This window comes from Leuciscus leuciscus, assembly GCF_965113295.1.
Source record: "Leuciscus leuciscus genome assembly, contig: HAP1_SCAFFOLD_289, whole genome shotgun sequence".
In the NCBI taxonomy this organism is placed as follows: Eukaryota; Metazoa; Chordata; class Actinopteri; order Cypriniformes; family Leuciscidae; genus Leuciscus; species Leuciscus leuciscus.
The window spans coordinates 65001-72609 of NW_028118437.1; the positions used below are offsets into that span (position 1 = coordinate 65001).

At 45.5% G+C, this 7609-nt stretch overlaps 2 protein-coding genes across 2 annotated transcripts in view; one reads left to right on the top strand and one right to left on the bottom strand.

Moving 5' to 3' along the window:
- Positions 1–1692, bottom strand: part of LOC309491493 (uncharacterized protein) — a 1853-nt gene extending 161 nt beyond the window's left edge. The window contains exons 1-6 of the mRNA XM_082190552.1: positions 1315–1692; positions 1073–1238; positions 924–959; positions 799–846; positions 633–695; positions 1–523 (exon numbers count right to left, since the gene is read on the bottom strand). The exon at positions 1–523 is cut by the window's left edge and continues 161 nt beyond it. Coding sequence (XP_082046678.1) covers positions 465–523; positions 633–695; positions 799–846; positions 924–959; positions 1073–1238; positions 1315–1527 — 585 coding nt within the window. The 5' untranslated portion in view covers positions 1528–1692 and the 3' untranslated portion in view covers positions 1–464. The remainder of the gene's footprint in view (positions 524–632; positions 696–798; positions 847–923; positions 960–1072; positions 1239–1314) is intronic.
- A 1702-nt stretch (positions 1693–3394) lies between these two features.
- Positions 3395–7242, top strand: LOC309491495 (uncharacterized protein; the record flags this gene model as incomplete). The annotated part of the gene is made up of 7 exons (XM_082190554.1): positions 3395–4184; positions 4521–4695; positions 4774–5069; positions 5165–5334; positions 5417–5671; positions 5763–6122; positions 6237–7242. 7 exons carry the CDS (start codon positions 3395–3397, stop codon positions 6492–6494), a joined length of 2304 nt encoding a protein of 767 aa, XP_082046680.1. The 3' UTR covers positions 6495–7242.
- Positions 7243–7609: the final 367 nt, after the last annotated feature.

The window sequence follows — 7609 nt, forward strand, 5'->3', positions numbered from 1 at the left end:
TTGACCATGAACGGCCTGTTCGTCCACGGCCAATCTAAGTGACAGCCCGTTGCCCTGCTTACTGACCACGAACAGCCTATTCATCCCCCTGACCTCATGTGTGACCACGAATGGCCTATGTGTCCCATCGGCATAACTATGCATCATTAGACTTAAAATGTCATGTCCACGGAAAGCCTATCTGGATCATGTCAAATAATCTATAGTTGGTATGTTTTGGACAAATAGATGAGACAGACAAAACCATCATTTTAAAATTTTAATTTTTGAACCATAATTTGAAGAACATTTATTTAACATGATTTATAAAAGTATAAATTGAACAGAACAAAGGACAGTAAAACAGAAATATATTTTAAAATACAATATGTAAAACATAAATACAATATATATAATATATAAAACGAAATAAATATAAAACTATGGCATAAAATATTTGAACTATATACATTTATAAAAACTATTTACAATTCAAGCAGGTCGCTGAGGTCGACAGTGCACAAGTCTGTGTTTTGCTGCAGAACTTGGGAAATGAAAAAAAGAAAAGGGAAACAAAGAAAAACGATTAAAAAATAAATAACACAACAACAAAACTTGGTTTCATGCATGTAAACTTATCACATATTACTTACCTTGTGCACCTGACGACGCCTGAAAAGACTGTTCAAATTCGCTTACCTCCCTGAATAACTCGTCTAAGAAGAACAAGAAAAAGTTCACTTTTTTTTTTATTAATGTCCTGTTCATGGAGAAAAACAATACAGTACAAGTTTAAACAATTGTTCACCTGATACCTACCGAGGCTTTGTGCTTCTTTTGGAGGCTCATTACTCTCCATAAGAAGGGCTACAATCAAAAATAAATAAAAATGTATTAATGTGTTGTTCTTGTATAAACAGCATAATTACATGTTGATCACTTACCCAGAAAGCTTGGAGCCCCTTCCATTTCAAACTCGTCTACAATAAACACACACACACACACACACACACACACAGACTCAATAGTTTGATCAACACCTTGTAAAAAAATATGTTATACTCCCATTGCAAGAAAATCATTCAAAACCTACCCAGCAATTGGAGGCACTCCTCTGGGATATGCAGAGGGGTCTCTACAGGGCCATCCAGAGCTGACAGGACTGGAGGGTCAAGTTGTTGACCGTTATTCAGTTTTTGTAGCTGTTCCTCTGCTACCTCTCTCTCCAACTGTTTGGTCAACAACTTGACCCTTTTTCCCTGAAGAGAGTTTTATTCAAAACATTTTTTAAATGAATTCACAAAAACAAGTATGCTAGTTTGAGATTAGACTTACCGTCAGCTCTGGATGGCCCGATTTTAAGTGTCGCTCCACATTTTCATAAATTATGTCACACTCAGGACACCTGATGTTCCTAAGTTTGATTCTGCCCCTGGCAAGTTTCAGTAAAATTTTCCGTTCCTCTGAGTTCACTATGTGATGCTGTGACCTCAGGTGGTGCCTTAGGTGCACAACTTTCGATGGGCACAACGGGCAAGTCAGTAGCATCTTTGACAAATGGAAACAAAGTTAGTTCAGTTAGAAACATGATATGACCTATTAATGCATTGTCCACGGACAGCTCACAGGGACCCTGTCGAATAAGTTGCAAGTGGGCCCTTCCTGTGCCCAACTGTAACTTATTCGACAGGGTCCCTGTAAGCTGTCCGTGGACATGTCATGTCCACAGACAGCTTACAGTGACCCTGTCATGTAAGTTGCAAGTGGGCCCTTCCTGTGCCCAACTGTAACTTATTCGACAGGGTCCCTGTAAGCTGTCCGTGGACATGTCATGTCCACAGACAGCTCACAGGGACCCTGTCGAATAAGTTGCAAGTGGGCCCTTCCTGTGCCCAACTGTAACTTATTTGACAGGGTCCCTGTAAGCTGTCCGTGGACATGTCATGTCCACAGACAGCTCACAGGGACCCTGTCGAATAAGTTGCAAGTGGGCCCTTCCTGTGCCCAACTGTAACTTAAGTGACGGGACCTCTGTAGTCTGAAATATTCTCAAAATAACACTTTGAAATTACCTTGTCGAAGGGGGTGGCAGCAGCTGTTTACACTGTATGACTGAAATGAAGTTTAAGGGTTAGGGTCACTTTTTACATATTCATAATAAAAAAAAAAATTGCATTTTCAAAAAAATATTTAAAATGTATTAATAAAAGGAAAATTACAAGGGATAAAGTTAAACATATCTACGCACAGTAGAGATCATAAACATGCATTTTTATTTCATAAACACTTAGAATAAAATAAAAAATATTAAAATTTAAAATAAAACTGTAATAACAACCTGTCCAGTCTGACCATGGAAAGCCTATTAAGCTGTAGCTGGGATGATACACTCCCTTTTCAGGTAAGTGTACAGTAAATTACTTTAAATTGCACTCCATTTTCAGGTAAGTGTACATTAAATTACTTTAAATTGCACTCCATTTTCAGGTAAGTGTACAGTAAATTACTCTAAATTGCACTCCATTTTCAGGTAAGTGTACATTAAATTACTTTAAATTGCACTCCATTTTCAGGTAAGTGTACATTAAATTACTTTAAATTGCACTCCATTTTCAGGTAAGTGTACATTAAATTACTTTAAATTGCACTCCATTTTCAGGTAAGTGTACATTAAATTACTTTAAATTGCACTCCATTTTCAGGTAAGTGTACAGTAAATTACTTTAAATTGCACTCCATTTTCAGGTAAGTGTACATTAAATTACTTTAAATTGCACTCCATTTTCAGGTAAGTCTACAGTAAATTACTTTAAATTGCACTCCATTTTCAGGTAAGTGTACATTAAATTACTTAAAATTGCACTCCATTTTCAGGTAAGTGTACATTAAATTACTTTAAATTGCACTCCATTTTCAGGTAAGTGTACAGTAAATTACTCTAAATTGCACTCCATTTTCAGGTAAGTGTACATTAAATTACTTTAAATTGCACTCCATTTTCAGGTAAGTGTACATTAAATTACTTTAAATTGCACTCCATTTTCAGGTAAGTGTACATTAAATTACTTTAAATTGCACTCCATTTTCAGGTAAGTGTACAGTAAATTACTTTAAATTGCACTCCATTTTCAGGTAAGTGTACATTAAATTACTTTAAATTGCACTCCATTTTCAGGTAAGTCTACAGTAAATTACTTTAAATTGCACTCCATTTTCAGGTAAGTGTACATTAAATTACTTAAAATTGCACTCCATTTTCAGGTAAGTGTACATTGAATTACTTTAAATTGCACTCCAATTTCAGGTAAGTGTACAGTACAGGTTTTAAGGGAGCGAGTCGACCCCCAGTCAGTCCACACTAGACCACCACCAAGCGAGTCTGCGAGCCCGTTTTCTGCTGTCCAGTCGTGGAAAGATGCCCATCGAAACGTGCCCGATCTGTTTGCGCTCTTACGCCCGCCTCGGCCAGCACCTGGTCGTCACCCACGGCGTCAAGAACAAGGAGGAGAGGAAGCTCCTCCTTGCCATGGAGTCGGGGCGAGTGAACGCCCGTGCAGGCCTCTGCCCGGTTCCGGCGTGCAACAAATTCTCCAACCGCCTCGACCGCCATATCCGTACGCACTCTGAGGTCTCGGTGGGGGTGCAGGACGAAGCGCTCCGCTTCTGCAAGAGGAGAGTGTGTCTTTCCAAGCTGACTGCCCTGAGGGCCTCCAACCCGGCCGTACCTATGGTCTCCACCCTCGACCTGGAGGAGCAGCAGCTCATGGAGGAGGACCCGTCATGCCCCCAAGAGCCAGAGGACCTGGAGGAGGAGGAGTGCGAAAAGGCAGGCTGCAAACAAGTAAAGAGCCTCCTCAGAACTCAGGTGGCCGACCTGAACAAGCAAGTCGACACCCTGAGTGAGACGCTCAGAATGGTCACCAGGCGTTATCGAATCCTCAAGAGGAGGTCGACCTCCTTGGGCTCGACCCGCATCGGGCAGGTGGCCCAAAGGCTCCTCTCCTCTCTCGGCCCGGAAGAAGAGGAGCGCGGTACCGTGGAAGAGGACGTCAAGTCTTCCCCCGAGGTGCCCTCTGCCGTTCAGCAGCCCCCTGCCTTGCCCGAGGAGAAACCTGAGGGAGACGGGGAGAAGCCTTCCACGAGTCGGCAGCCGCAGGACGTCGAGGAAGATCAACCCCATTACCCCGACCACGTGGTGGTGCTGAGTGAGTGTGACGCTTTTATCTGTTTTATCTTTTCAACTTGTGGCTGTGCTAACACTAACTCTTGCATTGTCCACGGACAGCTTACAGGGACCCTGCAATATAAGTTGCAAGTGGGCCCTTCCTGTGCCCAACTGTAACTTATTCGACAGGGTCCCTGTAAGCTGTCCGTGGACACGTCATGTCCACGGACAGCTTACAGGGACCCTGTCGAATAAGTTGCAAGTGGGCCCTTCCTGTGCCCAACTGTAACTTATTCGACAGGGTCCCTGTAAGCTGTCCGTGGACAATGCACTACTTCCTCTGTTCTCACTTTTTTCTCTCTTTCTCTTTTTGCAGACGAGATCGTGGAGGAGTACAGGCGGCACAGGGAAGGCCCAGACCCTGGCACCAAGTTGAAAGAAAACGTTGGCTGTCAGGTGTACCGAATCAAGAAATTTCTGGCGGTCATGTCGAGGGGCAAGAAAAACCTGGCCGACTTCCGCTTCCTGGACGACACTGCCAGGATACACAGGTGAGTAGCTTTTCTCCCGTCGTGGGCTCAGTTTGAAAACAATCTGTCGCCTCTGTAACCATTCTTGTCTTCTCGCAGTTGGGTCAGCTCCCTCCGGCAGGCCAAAATGGCGGTGACCACCATCCAGCACTACGTGCTGAACGTCGGCTGCTTCATGCGGTTCCTTTCCGAAACCCCTCCGCAGTCCTGCCGCCTCTCCAGGAAAGCCCTGGTCGGCCTTCGCAGGGAGATGGGGAGCCTGAGGAAGTCCCTGAAGAGGGGCTTGGCCGTCCACCAGACGGCGGTCAAGGAGGGCAAGGAGACGAATATCCTTGCCAAGGCCACCCTTTTGACGTGCCGGGAGCTCGCGGCCAAGGCCATCCCCGAGCTACTGGGTAAGTTGTCTTTTACCTTCTCCCCGACTCGAGGTACTCAACTGTTGCCGAACGAACGTTTGAACCTTGACGTTGTGCTTCTCTCCCGTCTTTAGACCTCCTGGAGAAGGAGCCCAGCCTGAAGAACCTGTGGAGGTTTTACGGGCACTTTGCGGCACTGCTCTCCTGCATTTACGGCCACAGAGGGGGTGTTTTTCAGAATATCACCATCCAGGAGGTTGTGGGGGCCCGTAAATCCTCCTCTGAGAGGGCGTACCTCATCAATGTGAGCGTCTGACTTTTATTTGTTGTTCCCTGATTTGTTTTTGCCGCCTCTCCTGACTGTCGTTCCCCCCGTGTGTCCACAGATAGCCCAGCACAAGACCAACATGGCCTTCGGGTCGGCCCAGATCGCCTTGACGGAGGAGGAGTTTGGGTGGGTGACGAGGTTCCTCCAGCTGAAGGACCAGCTGCCGGGCGGTCCCACGGCCAAATACCTGTTTTTCACGTCCACCCAAAACCCCTGCAAGAACTTGAACTGCTACTTCCAGGAGGCCTGGAAGTCGATGGGCCTTCCCGGCTGCCCCACCTTCACCGACGTCCGGACGTCCATTGCCAGTCACGTAAGTGTTTTTGGGCGCTCTGGCGCGTATTTCGGCGGCCTTCCCTGGTGGCGGCATTGGTTTTGACTTTTCTCTGTCTCTGTCTTTCCAGATCAAGTTCACCCACAACAATGACGACCGGGTGAAGCTGTCCAAGTTCATGTGTCACGACACACGGACGGCGGACAAATTTTATGTGGCCAACTTGACTCCCCAGCAGGCCATGGAGCACCGCAGGCTGTTCGACTCTGCCCTGGAAGGTGCGGAGAGGGGATCCCCGTCGAAGGAGCCGACCTCCCCGTCGAAGGAGCCGACCTCGGGGAAGCGGCCTGCCAAGGGTAAGGGCAAGCAACCCCTAAAGAGGAGAGCTCCCGAGTCCCCGGACGAGGAGCTCACGTCGGGCAGCACCACTCCCGAGGTGACCCGCATGGAGCTCCAGGAGTCTGGGGCGTCCAGCCCCGAGTCCAGCGAGGTAAGTTGGCTACCTTTGACTTGCAGTGAACCTAGCGTGTTATAATCGTTTGCAACATCACGATCACTTGCTCACCATGTCTTTGTGTGTACGCATTTGTTTTACCTTGCACAGCACGGGGAGGAGGAGGAGGCCTCGGAGAAGGGATCCCAAGAACAGGAGCCACAGGAACCGAGCACCCCCCCCAGAAAGTACCCTGCACGGAGAGGCAAGGCGACGGTGCTGCTGACTCCATTGAAGCTTGTGTCACCGCTGAAGGTCAAAAAGGCCATCTTCTCCGCGAGCTCCACAACGCTGGTTGGGATCAACCGCCGAAAGAAGGCCGCAGAAAAGGTAAAGGCGGCCATGAACAGGCGAAGAAAACCAAAATAGGCGTTGCCTTCGTTTGCTCCGGTTGTTCGGTTTTTTTGGAGACATTTTGAGTTTTTACCCTTGTTCCGGTGTTCGCTTTTTTGAGAGACTTTTTTTTTTTTTTACCCTTGTTCCGGTGTTCGCTTTTTTGAGAGACTTTTTTTTTTTAACCCTTGTTCCAGTGTTCGATTTTTGAGAGACTTTTTTTTTTACCCTAGTTCCAGTGTTCGTTTTTTGAGAGACTTTTTTTTTGTTTGTTTATCCTGTTCCAGCGTTCGTTCCCCTTGCAGTGTTCGTTTTTTTGTTTTAAATAAAGTTGTTTTTGTTGGTTGAAGTTTTAACTTCTTGTCTGTCTTTTTTTTCTAAGTATTATTGTGAAAATTGAATTAGAGGTTTTATTCAATTGGTTCAAACTGGTTAAAGGGTTAATTGATCTGAACGTGTAATCAAACCATGTGTAATTAATTTGTTATAACACCTATGTCCACTGACAGCTTATAGGGGCCCTGTCAAATAAGTTACAGGTGGGCACAGGAAGGTCCCACCTGTAACTTATTTGACGGGACCTCTTTAGGCTGTCCGTGGTCAATGTATTAATAGGTCATAATTCAGGGTTGTAAATGTTTTATTACTTTAAACGTAATGTAGAGTGCACAGGGAAGACAAACAGACATGTTGGGGTACTTTAAAGTTCATAATTGTGCATAGTTAGCATTTAAATGGCATGTCCACAGACAGCTTACAGTAACCCAGTCGAATAAGTTACAGGTGGGCACAGGAAGGGCCCACCTGTAACTTATTTGATATGTCCACGGAGAGCTTACAGGGACCCTGTCATATAAGTTGCAAGTGGGCACAGGAAGGGCCCAACTGTAACTTATATGACAGGGTCCCTGCAAGCTGTCCGCGGACCCTGTCAAATAAGTTACAGGTGGGCCCTTCCTGTGCCCAATTGCAACTTATTTGACAGGGTCTCTGTAAGCTGTCGGTGGTCAATGCATTATTAGGTCATATTTCATCATTATAAATGTTTTATTACTTAAATTATGCAGTAAAGTGCACAGGCCAGACAATCCAACATGTTGGGGTACTTTACAGTTCATAATTATGCATTATTAGCCTTAAAATGACATGTC